The sequence below is a fragment of the Vitis riparia genome, chromosome 14 (assembly GCF_004353265.1).
Source record: "Vitis riparia cultivar Riparia Gloire de Montpellier isolate 1030 chromosome 14, EGFV_Vit.rip_1.0, whole genome shotgun sequence".
Taxonomy (NCBI): domain Eukaryota; kingdom Viridiplantae; phylum Streptophyta; class Magnoliopsida; order Vitales; family Vitaceae; genus Vitis; species Vitis riparia.
Genome location: NC_048444.1, coordinates 1,303,641 through 1,322,147, shown reverse-complemented (window position 1 = coordinate 1,322,147; position 18,507 = coordinate 1,303,641). Strand labels below are relative to the sequence as shown.

Genomic DNA, 18,507 nt, shown 5'->3' with positions numbered 1-18,507 from the left:
ATAAAATATTAAAAATAAAAGAAGAATAAATACAAAAGCAAGGATGATTTCAATATATAAAAAAAAAAACAGAGTGTACCCGCCAAGTACATGATCTTCTCTGACTGCTAGTTCGGACTCTGACACCCTTCTGTGCCCTAGGAAAACACCGTTCGTGTGCTGGTTTGTTGCCCAGAAAGAGAAAGCCATAGAAACCTGGTGGAGAGATAAAGTAGAAGAAACTGTGAAGGGCTTTCCAGTCTGAATTGGTTGGTACGTCCTTTGGGTTGTTGGATTCCTCTGTGTTGTTTTTGCTTTTGTTGCTGGGCTGCTGTAATCTGTACTTGGTTTTTTTTTCCTCTTTTTTCAGAGCCCAGAGCAACTGAGATGGCTGACAAGCCAGAGGTGTTGGAGGCCGTGTTGAAGGAGGCGGTGGACTTGGTTGAACCCAGATCTTTTTCTTTTGTGCTTCTGTTGTCGGGGTTGTTGTTTTTGTGTTTTGGCTTCTGGGTCTGTGTTGAATTTGGATTTTTTTTTTGTGGTGGTTGGTGTAGGAGAACATACCCATAGAGGAGGTTTTTCAGAACTTGAGGTGTAACGCCAATGGGCTCACCACGGAGGCTGCTAATGAGAGGTTGGCCATTTTTGGTCACAACAAGCTTGAGGAGAAGGAGGTGCTTGCTCTCTCGTGATTTGTTTTGTCTCTCTGTTTGGTTTAACGGAAATTGTTTTCCGGGAATTTTTTTTCTCTAGAAAAGGACAAGATGAATTTCTTTAAGAGTTCTGAGAAAAAGTTTCTTGTACGGATCCTGGAAAGTAATTGTTTTTCCTCGCGATGCTCTTCCAGAAATTACTTTCAGTTGAAATGAACAGTACCTTTTTGAGGTTTTTGTTTGGTTCTGACTGCGACTCTGAGATGTTTCGGGGGATTTTGGGTTTTGCAGGAGAGCAAGGTGTTGAAGTTTTTGGGGTTTATGTGGAACCCTCTTTCATGGGTCATGGAAGCGGCAGCTATCATGGCCATTGCGCTGGCCAATGGAGGAGTTAGTGCTGCATTTTATTCATTTTTTTCCCCTGTTTGGTTGCTGAGAAATCCGATTGGACAAGAAAAGAAAATAGGACTTGAATGCTCTACTCTATTCTGCTTTTCAGATAATAACAAAACTAAATAAATGATTATTTAAGGTTCAGTGGGGCAGCAGATTCGTTTGGTTTGTTACCCAATTGCATTTTCTCTGCATCCAAACCAAGTAGTAATATTGTTTGTATCAACATCTCTAATTTTCCTGGAGGATTTTGGTGTTGTTCACTCGTACTGCATTTGGTTTTTCCAGGGAAAACCTCCTGATTGGCAAGATTTTGTTGGAATTATTACTCTGCTTTTCATCAATTCAACAATAAGTTTTATAGAAGAGAACAATGCCGGTAATGCTGCTGCTGCTCTCATGGCTCGTCTTGCACCCAAAGCTAAGGTATTTGATCAAGGTCTATGAATTGTAGTGGGATTTGACCTTTTGACATAATTGTTGCTATGAGTTGTATACATCTTCTGCAATCCACCATAGGATTATGATATAAATTGATATGAATTTAACTTTATGCTGTCAGTCTTGAATTTTGATATCATCTGAAATGAAATCATGGCAGGTCCTTCGAGATGGAAAATGGAGTGAGGAGGATGCAGCCATTCTTGTTCCCGGTGATATAATCAGTATTAAACTTGGAGATATTCTTCCTGCAGATGCTCGTCTTCTTGATGGCGATCCAATGAAAATTGACCAGGTCTTTGCAGCCATCATTTTTTTTCTTTTTTTTGGCTGAAATTAAATTAATAGGTTTAATTTGAGCTGTCTGGGTAAGATTCCTCTTCGCCTTTTGCAGTCTGCACTTACAGGCGAGTCCCTTCCAGTGACCAAAGGTCCTGGTGATGGTGTTTATTCAGGTTCTACATGTAAACAAGGAGAGATTGAAGCAGTGGTAATTGCCACAGGCGTCCATACCTTCTTTGGCAAGGCTGCTCACCTCGTTGACACCACAAATCAAGTTGGGCATTTCCAAAAGGTGAGGGGTTATGAAAGGAAAATCCTTCACTTAAAAACTTTGGTGGAGAAGGAAAAAGGGATAATGGGAATTACAAGAAAAGGTAAATGGAAATGCACTCTAAAAATTTTGGCTAATGCAAGAATGATGGAGAAGTAGCCATCTTAGGGGAAATTGAGACATAGAGAAAGGAATTTACAATGTGTGCTTTATCATTGCCATTTTTGTTTCTTGCTTCTACAAGTCCACTTGTCTTTTTGATGTCCTGATCAATGTTTCTGACTCATACATCTTTCTCAAAAATGGATTGACCCTTTCCATGTTATTTCTCATTGATTAACAGGTCTTGACTGCTATTGGGAATTTTTGTATATGTTCTATTGCTGTGGGTATGGTAATAGAGATCATTGTCATGTTCCCCATTCAACACCGGAAGTATCGTCCAGGAATTGACAATCTCCTGGTGCTTCTTATTGGAGGAATTCCCATTGCAATGCCCACAGTTTTATCTGTGACAATGGCAATTGGGTCCCATCGCTTGTCTCAGCAGGTTTGTATGAGTGCTCTGATGCTATTATTCTATCTAATGTGTTCTAAGGCATCCTAATCTTTTGTAAATCATTTCAGGGTGCTATCACAAAAAGAATGACAGCAATAGAAGAAATGGCAGGCATGGATGTACTTTGCAGTGACAAAACTGGAACTTTGACATTGAACAAGCTAACAGTTGACAGGAACCTTATCGAGGTTAGTTGCATGTTACCGTGGTTCATCATTGCGTGTCTAACTTCCCAACTGCAATGCCTGTGCCAACCTTTGTCCTGGATGTATCCACATAGGTTTTTGGTAAAGGAGTAGACCCAGATACTGTTATTTTGATGGCAGCTCGAGCTTCACGATTGGAAAACCAAGATGCAATAGACACTGCTATAGTGGGGATGTTGGCTGATCCTAGGGAGGTATATGAATTGATTAAAAGAATTCTCTCATTATTATGCTGGGAGAGCAGAGGAGTATTTGTTTATTGATATAATGCTTGAGATAGGGCACTCAGAATAATAAGAAAATTTTGCTTGTGTATTACATTCTGATGTTGATTCTTATATTCATTATGGTTTCCTTGTTTCTATTCTGGCCCACTCAATAAGGCACGGGCTGGTATTCAAGAGGTTCACTTCCTTCCATTTAACCCAACTGATAAGCGAACAGCTCTTACATATATTGATGGCCAAGGAAAAATGCATCGGGTCAGCAAAGGTGCACCAGAGCAGGTACAATTTTCATTCACCATTTGTCTTGGTGTCTCTAGAGTGCTATGTCCTTTTTTCATGATTTTGCATCTGATACGATCATTAGATTCTGAATCTCGCACACAACAAGTCAGAAATAGAACGCAGAGTTCATGCTGTGATCGATAAGTTTGCAGATAGGGGGTTGCGATCTCTTGCAGTGGCATACCAGGTACCATATCTTGTTATTCTTTGCTGGTTCTATAATCTACTCAAATCAGTGTGTGCTTTACTTAACATTTTTATTTCTGGGCTGTGTTCGATATTGTTGTATAGGAAGTTCCTGATGGAAGGAAAGAGAGCTTGGGAGGTTTATGGCAATTTGTTGGCCTCATGCCTCTCTTCGACCCACCTAGACATGACAGTGCAGATACAATAAGGAGGGCTTTGAATCTTGGGGTTAATGTGAAAATGATCACAGGTTTGCATGTCTCTAAAATATCATCTGTTATTATTTTGCAGTTGGAGACTCACAATCAATACTTATACACAAATGGAATTGCCTCTGCTAGAAGAAATGTGAAAGGAAACTTAACTTTATCCATTAGATTTAGTACTACAACATCCTTTTGATGCATGCCACTATAGATGAAATAGTACCTTATCTTTTGGATGTATTTGGTTATATGAAATCGCTTCCAGATGGAATGCAACTTGGGATAACTTAGAGTGTGTTTGAGAGTATTTCTACTTGAAGTCTTTTTTATTGAAGTGCTTTTTGAAAAAGTGTTTTTGAAAGAATCACTTCTCAAGTGTTTCTTTAAGAAGCACTACAAGTAATGTTTTAACTTTTTAAGGTGTTTTTTAAATTTTGCTAAACACTTTATTTTTCTTTAGAAATGTTTTTTATGCTGGCAATGTTTTCTAAAAGCACTGCCAAATAGACTCTTAATTTATGTGGTGTTGGAGAACGCATGAAATACATTTTTAAGCCGAGGCTAGAAAATGGTGTGCAATTAGGAAGAAGAAACACAAATAAAAGAAAGGAGTAGGGCAGAGGAATGTGCAAAAGTTTTCCCAAATCCCAAAGATGCCACCTCTATGTTTCCTGTTCCCCTATCAAACTACTAGGTGTTGGCATTTTATAATGTCCTCCATACTAACTTTTTATTCCATAACTTGAAGACAAAAAATATTTAAACAATTTTAGATTTGTTTGGCAATGTTTTCGAAAGCAATTATCAAAAAATCATCGTTAAAAACAACCTGCTTTTAAAAACAAATTTTTAAAAAATTGTTTTAAAAAAAATTGGCTAAATGTGTTTTCAAAGTTAAAAAACTGTTTTCAAGAGCAGTTTTCAAACGGACCCTTTTATTTTCTAAATAGTTCTAAAACACCTGTTTTTCCTTATATCATTGCATCTACCTATTGTCAATTGATCATGCCTGTGAGTCACATTCCCTTTTGCCTACAATTTTATTATTGTCTAGTTCATAATAGAATTTACCACCAGTTCTGAAATGCACTTGGTTTTTCTTTCTTTCTTTCTTTCTTTCTTTCTTTCTTTTTTCCCCCAAAAAATGGGTATGTGGATCGTAGTTGAAGTATTAATCGGGTTTGGATTGTGTTGGTTCAAAAACTGGCTGCCATGGCTGTTTCCTTTATTTTATATTAAATATCAGATCTTATTGAACTCAAGTGCTCCATCAATGTATGGTCATTACATTGACTCATGATGATCTTCTTGTACATCTGTTTCTATTCTCATATGGCATCTACAAATTCCTTCAGGATCCTCCAAATCTAGAATAATGTTAACAAAGTTTTTTATTCTCACTTTTCGTTGTTTTTATTGACTGTTATTTCGTTTATTTGTTTGATATTCTATTTGCCTAATGTCCCTTGCCAACTTCCATTAGGTGATCAATTGGCCATAGCAAAGGAAACAGGCCGCCGTCTGGGAATGGGAACCAATATGTATCCTTCATCTGCTTTGCTAGGACAGAACAAGGACGAGTCCATTGCTGCATTACCAGTTGATGAGCTGATCGAAAAGGCTGATGGTTTTGCTGGTGTTTTCCCTGGTACTATTTCTTATTTTGACTTCCTTTTTTGGGGGGTTGTGTTTAGTTCTACTCTTTGTAACCTAGGCTAGGATCCCACAACAACCACTTTAAGCTTCTCAGGGCAGAACATTTGACCCCTTGAACTCCTCTATGGATGAAGTATTTTCATTACCACTGCCTCAAGGCTAGTGGTTACTATTCTTTCTGATGTAAGAATTGTTATTGTTGAATGTGCTTCAGCTGTTTGTATTTGATTTGACCTTAGTTCCTCTGCTGGTACAGAGCACAAGTATGAGATTGTAAAGCGTTTGCAAGCTAGGAAACATGTGTGTGGGATGACCGGCGATGGAGTTAATGATGCTCCTGCACTTAAAAAGGCTGACATTGGCATAGCTGTTGCTGATGCAACTGATGCAGCACGAAGTGCTTCTGACATTGTCCTGACAGAACCTGGCCTTAGCGTTATCATTAGTGCTGTACTAACTAGTCGTGCAATTTTCCAGAGGATGAAAAATTACACGGTCAGGCTACATTCCATGAAAATGTGGTTCAACATTTGATAATTTCACAAGAGGGCAGGTGATATTTGTGTTAGGCATTCCCTTCCACCCCACAGCACACAGAAAATCCAGAAAATTTTCACTTGAAGATCTTCCAACTGGGCATTGCTACAATGCTTCTAATGCCTGATGTAGGAGAAAGTGCCCAATTCTATAGGATTGAAGGCTTATTTGTGTGTTGGTAGATTTGGAGAAAAGGTGGGGAAGGATTGCAAAGAAACATCAAAAGACATTTTATTGTCATCAAGTCCTGCACATTCCATCTATCACCAAACAATACCTTGCCCTCAAAGAGATTGCGACTAGTTTTAAAGTTCATCTTAATCGGTTTTCTTCACATAAATGCTTAATGTTATTTCGATTTTCCTGTTGCAGATTTATGCAGTTTCCATTACGATTCGTATAGTGGTAAGTTGGTGGGAATTTTAGGCAAAATTTTGTATGGTAGCCAGCCCTTAAGTGCTGGGCTCATCACCTTGGCATGTGTTTTTTTTACCATCTAAGCACTTATGTGTAATGTGACAGCTTGGTTTTATGTTGCTGGCCCTCATATGGCGGTTTGATTTTCCACCCTTCATGGTGCTGATCATTGCTATTCTTAATGATGGTTTGTATTTTTCTTTTACCAAAAAGATTAAATCATGCACTTTGCTAAACTTAGATTTCATCTTATTACGCGCTTTCATTTTTTGTTTCTCTCAACCTCAAAAAACTTTTGCTTCTAGTTACTAGCTCTTTGACATCCAGGTACTATTATGACAATATCAAAGGATAGGGTGAAACCATCTCCTCTGCCAGACAGCTGGAAGCTGGCTGAGATTTTTGCAACTGGAGTTGTTCTTGGTAGTTACTTGGCAATGATGACAGTCATTTTCTTTTGGGCAGCATACGAGACTGACTTCTTTCCCGTAAGAAAATTTATCTTTGTAGTGGAAAATCACCAAACCTTTCGAATGGCATAGCATAGCTATATGATTGTTTAGTCATCAGCTTGGTTTTGCTGGTTTCTGGGTCTTTGAATGGTGCATAATTTGATTTTGTCAAGCTAAAATTTGTTTTAGTCGTTATCATAATCTAAATTATCCACTTGCAATCCACCATTGTTGGACTGTCTGAAAAGATCTTGTTTCACTGTTCCACTCTACCTATCATGATATCCCCCATCTAAATTCCAAGAATTCAACTCTTTTCTTACCTTTATTCCCCTTATCATTATCCCCCTCACCTTTTAAATCCTTCTATACGTACCAGAGAAAGCAATTGGTTGTTTGAAGCTATAGTTTGGTCCTCTTTACAAAGTAGTTGTCCCTTTCCATGTTATCTTTGTCCTTCCTAAATTTAGTCAGCCTGTGCCTATATTGTTGCATGTTCTGAGTCTCTGGATTCACAAGCCTGGTTCCACAGTTTTATATTTTCTAATTTCCATGTATCCCATTTCACATTTCAACCATAAAACACGTCCATCCTTTTCAATAAATTAAATTGGTTATGGTTTCATCAAGAAGGGAAATATAAGTAGACTAGGTAAGTTGTATATGCTTTCAAACTATTGCATCATATATAGTGGGCAGGCCCTACGGTGTGGAATGATATTTTCCTATAAAGTTAGCAACATCATATGTTTAAATGACTATTTTTCTCTACTTTTATCCATTTGAATACGTTTTCCCTTGTCCAGGCTAGATGTTGAATTTGTCTGCTCTATGAATGGTGTGCTAGTTTCCTGACAATGACAATACTACTGACCTTATATTCTTTTCTGGAACTAACACTACATAAATTTCCAGCGTGTGTTTAATGTTTCAAGCCTTCAGATAAAAGATAGGGATGACATAAGAAAACTTGCCTCAGCTGTGTATCTACAAGTGAGTATCATTAGTCAGGCCCTTATATTTGTGACACGAGCCAGGAGTTGGTCTTTCATTGAGCGTCCTGGCCTTCTACTTGTAGTGGCTTTTGTTATTGCACAGCTGGTGAGTGACCTGATTTTATCCTGCAACTCTGCACAAGTGCCTTTGATTATACAAGTAAACATCCTTTGGTCTTCTTTCTTATTTTTTGCAAGCAGATTGCTACGCTGATTGCTGTCTATGCAAATTGGAGCTTTGCTGCTATTGAAGGAATTGGATGGGGTTGGGCCGGTGTGATTTGGCTTTACAACCTTGTCTGCTACATCCCACTAGATTTTATAAAGTTTATTATCCGCTATGCCCTGAGTGGGAAAGCTTGGGATCTTGTTATCGAGCAAAGGGTATGAATGGAAATGGTTGAAAAGAATTAATCTAGCCGGTGGAACTGATAGCTGACCGTTTGTAATGGAACTCTCTTTTGCAGATTGCATTCACAAGGAAAAAGGATTTTGGAAAGGAAGCACGTGAGCTTAAATGGGCACTTGCACAGAGGACCCTCCATGGGCTGCACCCACCTGAGACCAAGATGTTCACTGACCACAATATCACAGAGCTTAATCAGATGGCTGAAGAGGCAAAACGGCGAGCTGAGATTGCAAGGTAACACATTTATTTTAACAATGAACTTATTTTACTTTGACAGTAAAAACAATTGTTCTTGTGAACCATACTAAACCTATAGCAAGACTTTGTTCTCGTTTTTGTTTGGTTTCACTTATATAAAACTAAATTAAAGATTACTTAAATTGGTTGTATGGGATTCTTTAGAAGAAACCTCTGCTTCAGTTTTCTAGGTCTGAGGATCCAAGGTTGGTATTTGTATTTTACTCAAACTGGAGACCTTACCTGTGAAGTAAATCATCACATCCGCCTACTTCGTGGGAGGAATAGAGCGCCTCCATATTGGATTACCACTAATCTTATGCAAATTAAATTGCATATCATATATATTGTCACTGCTTGAAAATAACCCTGTGAGGGCTGTGAATAGACACAGAGAAGCTGTAAATCATTTTGCAGGTTGAATCAACAAGTGAATGATTGATTGCTTCAATACTGTTTTGATAATTTAAAATTCTTCTGGACTCGGGGAAAAGGGAGAGTTAGCTCATGACCAGGAAATTTTGAACATGGTTAATTTTACCATGATACTACTGTGCTAATGCATAAGTCTGCAAACTTCTAACTAGGAATGGAGCTTGTAGGAGCTTTTAAGATGGTATACTTTTCAAGATGATGGTTACGTGCAGGATTGGAGACTGAAATGTTTTCACAGGAGGATGCATTGTCTGACATGTTTCCATTTTAACTTTGTTTCTTGCAGGCTGAGAGAACTGCATACACTCAAGGGCCATGTCGAATCCGTGGTGAGGCTGAAGGGCCTTGATATAAACACAATTCAGCAAGCATATACGGTTTGATGAAGGAGATCAGCGGTGCCTATAATTTTGCTAGGGCTTGTGTAAAAAACCGTAACTTATCATCCTAATGTACTGTGACCCATCTCTATTAGTTTGTCCTCCGGCACTTTTAAGACAAGTACTTCCATTTGGATATGCCATGCTTGCATTATCAGCACCTTTCTTTTCCCTCTTTTTTTTAAATAAAATTGGTGGCCCTTCTTCACTCCTCCCCCCTCTCTTCTGGTGTTCCTAGTATCATGGAGTATGTAATATTGTGTCTGCATGTAATTCCTATGGAGCTTGAGGACAGTTCAGGTTCAGGGCTTGAAATTCATGACTTGAATGGATCAGACACCAGTAGATATGCACTACACATTGATTGGAAATTGTAAGAGCCTTTGGAATCAGTCTCTTGGCTTAGCCTAAAAGCCAAAAGACTGGAGTTGGAGTCTCACTTTTATTTTCCGTCTTGATAAGTAAAGAATGTGAATGCATGCTGAAGCTCCAAAAGAGGCAAACTAACGCATACAGGAAATATAATGAGAGGGGAGTCGGACCACTTATACCATTCTGCTTCTCTGCTTCCCCATTATAGGGTTCGGGTTCTACAGGCCAAAAGATGGACTAAATCCCAAGGCGTATGCCTAGTGTTGGATTTTACTTGAACTAAGAAGGCTAAGGAATTGAATTAAAAAATTTACTTACTGGCTTTTATCAAGAACTACTAGTCATATATGCATTCCATGCATTCCCCAGTTTCAGAAAAGTAAAATCTCTCGTTAACAAATGCAGAATTTTCCATCTTTCTTTTGTGGGTTCTGAAAATAATCTCCATTAGAACTGTATTCAGGGCCATCCCAACAAAATAATACCATAAAATAAAAAGGTATATAACCATCGAATCATTTGATCAAAGCAAACCCACGAAGAAATGCAAAAGAAGCATTCACATTCATAAAACATTCATCTATGCCAATTCAGGAGGTATAAAGACAGGGCTAGAGCGTAGAACTTTTGGTGACATAATTCACAGCTTATTCCAAAATAAAAATAAAAATTTAAGCATTGGAAACTGCCCTGTGTTTCTGAATCTTCTTCTCCAGCTCATCCTTCTTGGCCCCGATCACCCTTTCCACTTCCTTCCCTCGTTTCAACAACACAAACGTCGGCATGGCCTGCACAGCAAACTCCTGCGCCACATCCTATTATCGCAAAGAAATGAATCAAAATTCAGAATCCAAACACATCATCATAATCATCATCCATAGAGATGTGGAGTTTGCATAGACATACAGACAACTCATCAACATCGATCTTGACGAAGTCGACGTCGGTGTACTTGGAAGCCATGGACTTGACAGCAGGCTCCATGAATTTGCAAGGCCCACACCAGGTCGCAGCGAAGTCAATCACCATCTTCATCCAATCAAATCACACATTAAACGTCAAACCCCAAATTACAAAGAAGATTAAAAAAAAAAAAGAGAGACTGAAATTAGGGTTAGGGTTACCAATTGGCTGGATTCTTTGGAAGCATTGAAGTGGAGCAACCATCTCTCAGATGAGTGAAATACATTGACTCCAGATCCCTCCAAAGCCGAATCTGATGCGTCTGCAGCTCCTCCTCCCAACAAATTCGACAACACAGCTCCCATTTTCTCCCTTGGCCCTTCTCTCTCTCTCTTCTTCACGTTAAAATACTGCGGATTTATTTATTTTTATTTTTTTATAAAGTGATTTCCGATTATTTTCATGAGTGTTGCTAACGTAGGACCCACCTTTGTGAAGGAGCTACGCGGTTTCCCTTCTACTACAAGTTGCTCCTGTTTTATTTTCCTTTTTAATTTAAATAATAAATAATAATTAGATATTAAAAAAAAAAAAAAAAAAAACAACTTCGGAAAGTGGGCTTTGGGCCGTCAATATCAAAATATCATGAAATTGAAACCCCATGTTTTCCTAAACTTTATAATAAAATAATACAAATATTTGTGTTTTTTAATTTAGTAGAAAACCTCCAACTAGGCAAAATTAGATGATGAAAGATTGTTCACATTTTAAGCAACTAAACTCTATCAATTCATTCTAATAATGAGCATCAAGAATCAAACTAAATTTAATACCATCTTTCTATCTACCTTTAAATAATTCACAATCAACTCTTTTTTTTTTTTTTTCCTTTTTGATAATTGCTTTAGATTGTTAGGAAATTATTCCATAAACTTAGAAATTTAAATACATAAATTAAATAATAATGAACATTGAAATAAACAAATTAAAATGAAATAAAGAAAAGTTGACCTAGTTTAGAGAGACATGTGTAGACATGTTGTCTTAAGCCTCTTAATGTGTAGATATCAGATGTCAGTAGTTTCGAGTAAGGTTCACAAGAAGAAAAAACTTAAATTTTATAGAGTTGATGGAATTTTTTTTTTTGTTATTACAAAAGATGTTTGTATAATTAATTTTTAAAACAACATTAAAAAAAAACAAGTGAAAATAATTAAAATATATTATTTAAAAACATCATTTTTATTGTTTTTAAGAACAAAAAATAGAAAACATCATTTTAATTGATGAACATATTTTCTGCCCTTGTCAATTTGAGAATGACTCTTAGAACTAGTGTAAAATCCCATATTCAATTTCCAAGTAATTTTTTCCCAACTCCACTTCCCTTCTACATATTGTTATTGGAACCCACACAATCGGATATTGATAATATTTTTGCTAAAATAATACTTTATTGCATTCTATTATTTAATATAATAACAAATTTATTTATAATAAACTAATCATCCTTGCACTCTCACTTTAATCCCTATTAAACCAAAAGTCTTAATTAACATAGGAAACCTAAATAAATAATAATTCTTTATGTTTAATTCTCAAATTCCTAAAATTCTTTTAATTTGACTTTAAGTCGGATTATAATTTTAACAATCTCCCTTAAGCCAAGCTATAAAGTTAATCACACCAAGCATCATCTTCAATTTCTCAAACACAATCCGTCTTTAGTGGTTTTGTAAAAATATCTGTATTTTGATCTTATAATCTACAAAACTCAAGTTCGATTTCTTCATTTTTCATGAGCTCCCTAATATAATGAAATTTGATGCTTATGTATTTGCTTCTACTATAAAACATTAGATTCTTTGTCAATGCAATAGTAGACTTATTATCACACAAAATTTTTGTAGGTCCCTTTTGTTCACACTTTAATTTACTAAGCATTCTACAAAGTCAAACTGTTTGACATGCATAGGAAGTAACTTTCATGTACTCAACTTTTGTAGTTGATAATGTTATAATTTGTTGCTTCTTTGATGACTATGAGAATGCTTTTGTTCCAAGTAAAAAAAAACATATATAATAGTACTATTTCTAGTCTCTATATCACCTCCCTAGTCATAGTCAGTATAGCTCACTAAATTGACGTAACTTGAGTAGGAGTAGAAAATTCTATGATTACGAGTATCACTTATATACCTTAAAATTCGCTTTGCCACTTGTAAGGGTGATTTATATGGTTTTTCCGTAAATCAACCGAAAGTTCTTACTCTATAAATAATATTTGGTACGATAGAAGTCAAATAACAAAGACTTCCTACTATGCCCTTGAAATATGTAGGATTTACTAATTCTTAGTGTCTTCCTTTTTCATCTCTAGTTGCTCTATAATAGGAGCTAAGATTCCTCCAATGAGAAGCATAGGAACATTGTCAATTCTAAGAAAAAGATCTTGGTTCTGAATAGGGTACATGATCATAGTGATCTAAGTGACCATCCCAACAACAACACAATGTATACAAAATACCTAAGAAAAACCAAAACAAGAACAAAATGACATCAAAATCATGAAAGAAATAAATGCAGAAAATGCATAACAAAGATGTTATATTCCTATATCCTTGCCTTTCGAATGCGGCTAATTGGTCATCTCTCCTCACTTAATGCAAGCAGAAGCATAATAAATACCATCTCTAGTAAAATGCTGACTGCCAAACCAAAATAAGGCAACCTCAGTCAAACATGATATGACTCAACCAATTCAGTACCAGAAACAAGTTCTCTGGTAGCCTGGCAATGGCACTTGCTAAGTTTTTTGGCATCTATTGGGTAACTTTCCCTAGCTCCTTCTGTTTGTTTTTTTGCAACCAAATGAGCATCTGCACTATCCTGTGGGTTTCTTAGTAATTAATTAATTAATAATGTTGTGACAAGTACATGCATTATTTTGTTCTATGGTTTCAATACAATTATTTTTACTAAACCCTTAATCACTCACACCAAATATGGCATGCCAATTTATTTACTTCAAGTCATTAGGAATTTGGTTTTGAGAAACTTGCTACATTTTCTATTATTTGTAGTGGTTCCAGAATAGAATTTGAATCCTAGAACATTACTGTAATGGTGATGAAGAGATTTTGCTATATCTCATGGGTACAGATTCTTTCTTTTACTTCTAGGGTGGAGTGATCTTCCATCTTTTTATTTTCAACCAATAATTCTTTTTATTTTGGGGAAAATGGTTAAATGTTTGAGTTTAAAATATCACTGCAAGCATGAGGATATGAGCCCAAAAAACATTGAGAGATGTAAGGCCGGATACACAATTCAATGGAGTCTTAAATCTTAGCATGAATTTTCTTTCACCACTAAGCTTTCTTTAGTGATATCTGAATTTACAAATCCTTTAGACAATCCAGTGGAATACTAGGAATGCATCCATTAGACCAATCTGCCATGTCTCAATTGCTTTGGAACTTTGGCATAAATCCTTTCATACACTCACATTTCATCCAAAAAGAAATTGACACATTTGCATTACCCAAGCATCTGATCAAGAACTTGTTGACACCTGAAATTTTTCTTAAATTCCTAGGCATCTTGTTGAGTTCAAGCTTAGAAGCATAATTTTTGCAGGGTCTGCTTGCTGCTGTGCATGAGATGAACTCAGTGAGGAAAAAAGAGAGAGGCAACTGCTTGTGAAGAGGGGAACTTAAACCTCTGCTCCAACTTCTTCTTCTGCACAAACAGAAAACTCTTCTTCATCCTATGATAACTGAATTCACTACATATTCACAAAGAGTGTCAGTGAATTGGTTTCAGTTTGTAAAAATGATTGTTTCTTCTATCCATGGCTTGAATTTTCCGGCTTACGCTCTTTTTATCTTTTGGAGTTTCTTCAGATTCACTGAATTATTTACACTGGAGGAGTTATATGGGCTTTTTAATTGATTTACGTGGATTGGATGAGCTTTAAAAATTATTTTTTTTAAAAAAAAATAGTGATCCATGAAGGTGGCCAAAATCATACCCGCTATTGAATGTATATATATGGAGGGCCCTATGGAGGCCGCCAAAACCAAGACCACCATTGAAGGTACTCCATGAAGGCCCCAAAACTAAAACCACCATTAAATATGACCTATGGAGGTATCTAAACCAAATTGAAGGACTCTATGAAGGCGACTTGAACCAAAACAACCATTGAATATAATATATGGAGGCGGCCACATCAAAACCACCATTAAATAAGACCTATGGAGAGGCCATAACCAAAATCCCCATTGAAAGTACTCTATGGAGGCGGCCAAAACGAAAACCCGCATTGAAAGTGGTCTATGAAGACAGCCACATACATAACCACCGCTGAATGTTTGACACACCTGCAGCTATACGCCTCTCTAATTCAGGTACTTATAGTGGGAGAAAAGGTTCTTGGTTGCCCTTATACCTAATTTTATTGTAGCAATAAGATATGGAGGCAACGATTTTATCTTTAGGCGTGGATCTTCACCCTCCATAGGCGCCACTTACTGTAGTGAATGTTAATATTTGCCGCAAGGGGTGATTTTACTATAATTTTTTTTTTTTTAATTGATGAAAAGAATTTGTTAATTGACATACACAAAATGGTTAGAAACTAATAAATCTAGTATTGTTTTCCAACAAAAGTTTAATATGCTAAATAAATAAACATGGAATGGTTGTTAATATGAAAATTTCTATTATGGAAATACAAATACTTAGAACATATATAGAAGAAAATATTAGATATAATGGATTATCTTGTATTGTCTTGAATTCACGCTCATTTAAATTACTGGATTCATTGATACTGATTAACTTAAATCAGATCAGAGAAGGATGGCTGATCACTTGGCACTCTACTCTAACCGCCTCCTCACACCCGCCACATTGGAACATATGCACAAAGAAGAGGAGAAAAGACTAACCGGAGAAGGCTCCTCCCAGCAGATAGCTGAGCTCTACTCTAACTGGGCAATGGACGGATTCAGCATAAAAGCTGAATGTCGCATTTGTCAGGAAGACGATCTCGCCGGAAACATGGAGGCCCCTTGTACTTGTAATGGTAGCTTAAAGGTAAACATATTATTCCATTCTTGTTCTAATTACTTGTCCATAGAATGACTTTCTAGATTGAATGAAAATTAAATACCATGTCTTTTACAGTATGCCCATAGAAAATGCATCCAAAGGTGGTGCAACGAGAAGAAAAGCATAGTCTGTGAAATATGCCAACAGGTATACGACCCTCTGAAATTCTGAACTTGGAGTATTTTCTCAAGTTTCCACCCACATGAGTAATTGGGTTTAATATTATTAGGTTGTTCATTCCTGGTTTTAACCTGCAGACGTATCAACCAAATTACACCTGCCCGCCACTTCCAACTCCACCAACTCGTCTCCGAAATCATGCAGCCATTAATATCAGGTGAGTACATATTCAATCTTTATTATATGATTCCACAGCTCCCAGATCTTAATAAGCTCTGTATAATGGTTCTTCGGCATTTGCATAATGAATTATGATCAGTGATGAAGAAAGCGATGATCATTTAAATGATCAGGGAGGTGACACAGGCATTAATGTACTGGAGCCGGATTGTGCTGCTATAACTGCCCGCATGACTTCTCTATGCCAGACGCTACTCCTGATTGTAAGTCCTTATATAATCATATACATTAAATTTTGCTATGAAAATGCATTTTGGGACAACTTGTTCATGTTTCTATGTTGGAATAATCTCTAGTTAATTTAATTTTCCTGGCAGGTAACAGCTTCGATCCTACTGGGGAATGCTGCTCCCATCTCGGGACGTATTCATGACGGATATGTCTCATTTTCCATCAAGGTAAAGTCTGAAAACTTATCATCCTTTCCCATTAAAACACATTGCTCGTGTGCATATGCTTGCTTCTGCTTTCTATCCCTCACCCAATTTGGAAATTTAAATCTCTTCCTTATTATAATAGCTTAGCTTAACTTTAACAGGGGTTTCTGGGGCGATCGATGGAGTTCCTTCTCCCTTCCTATGCTCTGATATGGGCCATAAGCTTCCTAGTTAAGCTAAAACAGAGATTTGTGAGTCCTTACCACTTTTTTCAGTGCATATATATTTTTATATATAACGGTTTTTTGAGCAAATTCTAATCGCTTTCATAAATATTTATGTATCAGGAGGGGAGAAGAAGCCTGCCCATAGAAGCTATGAGGTTGCAGTCTGGTAGAAGGGAAGTGGAGCTAAGAGAGAATGACTTGGACATTGAAAATGGAAGTATTTTGCTACCATTTGTTTAATTTATGCAGAACAATTATGCATAACCCTAATTCCTAAGTCTTAGAATTTTATGATTGTAACAGATAAAATAAATAGTCAAGAAAACATATATGAGATTGATCTTGAAGAGAAATTTTTTTGTAGAGAATAACAAATTTAGAAAAAAAAAAAACTTGGTTTCTCTTTCTTGACCTTTTTAGTTTGACATATGTTGTTTGACAGAAAGAAAATAATTATCTTTCTAACATTCTCCCCCTTAACCCATGTAGGATTATTATAGTTTAAGAACGAAGCATAATATGCATAGAATAAGTTAAATCATTTCTTATATTGGTAACATTATAAATCATTATTAAACAAAAACTAATAAGGATTACAACGGTCATATGCCATTATCTCGATATTATCCCTCCTCTGTATCATAATATTTAATTTTAAACTTAACATGACTTGTAATGAAACATATCACAATGATCCAATAATAATGTCTTTGTTAAAGGCAAATCTTATTAAAACTCACATGATTCATTCATGTATATACTAACGATAAAAAACATGATATTTAAATATGTATTAGAAACAACATTTAAATAAGCTTAGAACATAAAATAATAACACAATGTCAATAACAGTACCCAATAATGTCCATTTTTTCGACATATTCATTAAATGTCTTTGACAGCAATCCTCTTGTTAATGAATTTGCAATTGTATACTATATTTGGTTGACAGCCTTTGTTTTTCAACTTCTTCTTTACCGGCAAAGTATTTTACTTATATTTAACACCCTTCGAATACTTGTGGTTTATCCATAAAAAAAGATGGTGCAGTGAGTGATGTGAAACAAAGCTCCTTCTGGGCTCATAGACACATGTCCATGAGACCATTTGTAGCAATTGACACAAGCACAGAAAAATTGATCTTAATTCAGGGTTTCGACACATAATGACTTTCTTGTAAGCACTTTTACGTTTGCTAAACCTTGGTGTTATATGCTTGTGATTTTGTTTTCATGTGTTTTTGCCTCCTACCTTTTCTGTGTGCTTTTGGCTTTTTGTGTTGCGGTTACACTGTTACAGTTCTCTGCTAGTGTGATGCATGCAGGTCTCGGTTGTGAAGTTACTGGAATAGCCTTGTTTTTGGAATTTTTCATATTTATTGTTGAAAGGTGCACGATTATCTCCTTCCCCTTTAAAATCCTTCACATGATTTATGCATATCTATCAAAATAATATCAGATTTTGAAATATTTTTAGAATTGTTTCTTGGAATAATATTTGATAAAAAATAAAAAAAAAAATACTTTACAAATGAACTCCCAGTATACATGTACACAACAAGAATATTATTACAGACAAAAAACAGCTCAAATATGTGGCTGCCACACTATACTTTCATGCACAATCTATGATATTTCAAGACTCCCATAAGATTAGAGAGGTTCGTTTCTCATACATGCATATAACATATTGCCTATCAATCCGAGGATGAATCTTAGAAATGGTGTAGAGTCCCATTTTCAATATCCAAGTCATCCTCTCTCAGCTCCACTTCCCTTCTAACAGATTGCAACCTCATAGCTTCTAAGGGCAGTCTTCTTCTCCCCTCCTGATGCATAAATATTATGAAAGAATAATAATTAGAATTTGTTCAAAAAATGGTTATATATGTAAAAATATATATATACACTGCAAAACAGTAGTAAGGTACTCACAAATCTCCGTTTT

The 18,507-nt window shown here is 36.2% G+C and overlaps 3 protein-coding genes across 4 annotated transcripts; 2 read left to right on the top strand and 1 right to left on the bottom strand.

Annotated features, from left to right (window-relative positions):
- The first annotated feature begins 70 nt into the window (after positions 1-70).
- On the top strand, positions 71-9,482 carry LOC117929981 (ATPase 4, plasma membrane-type-like). Of its 2 annotated transcripts, none has more exons than XM_034850430.1 (22): positions 71-248; positions 350-420; positions 534-653; positions 924-1,022; positions 1,314-1,451; positions 1,627-1,761; positions 1,861-2,040; positions 2,363-2,569; positions 2,647-2,766; positions 2,859-2,978; positions 3,168-3,290; positions 3,376-3,480; positions 3,585-3,729; positions 5,169-5,333; positions 5,598-5,836; positions 6,251-6,283; positions 6,401-6,482; positions 6,623-6,783; positions 7,663-7,848; positions 7,944-8,126; positions 8,210-8,385; positions 9,110-9,482. In XM_034850430.1, exons 2-22 carry the CDS (start codon positions 367-369, stop codon positions 9,204-9,206), a joined length of 2,868 nt encoding a protein of 955 aa, XP_034706321.1. In that variant the 5' UTR covers positions 71-248; positions 350-366; the 3' UTR covers positions 9,207-9,482. The 2 variants fall into 2 exon arrangements, with proteins under 2 accessions (XP_034706321.1, XP_034706320.1); XM_034850429.1 differs by having other exon boundaries at positions 71-252.
- Positions 9,483-10,057: 575 nt separating this feature from the next.
- LOC117929982 (thioredoxin H2-like) lies at positions 10,058-10,886 on the bottom strand. Its single transcript, XM_034850431.1, has 3 exons — positions 10,700-10,886; positions 10,482-10,604; positions 10,058-10,390 (listed from the first exon to the last, which is right to left on the bottom strand). Exons 1-3 carry the CDS (start codon positions 10,841-10,843, stop codon positions 10,247-10,249), a joined length of 411 nt encoding a protein of 136 aa, XP_034706322.1. The 5' UTR covers positions 10,844-10,886; the 3' UTR covers positions 10,058-10,246.
- A 3,657-nt stretch (positions 10,887-14,543) lies between these two features.
- Positions 14,544-16,800, top strand: LOC117929964. Its single transcript, XM_034850409.1, has 7 exons — positions 14,544-14,577; positions 15,334-15,581; positions 15,672-15,743; positions 15,854-15,933; positions 16,036-16,159; positions 16,274-16,354; positions 16,681-16,800. The coding sequence occupies exons 1-7, from the start codon at positions 14,544-14,546 to the stop codon at positions 16,798-16,800; spliced, it is 759 nt and encodes a 252-aa protein (XP_034706300.1).
- The last annotated feature ends 1,707 nt before the right edge of the window (positions 16,801-18,507 follow it).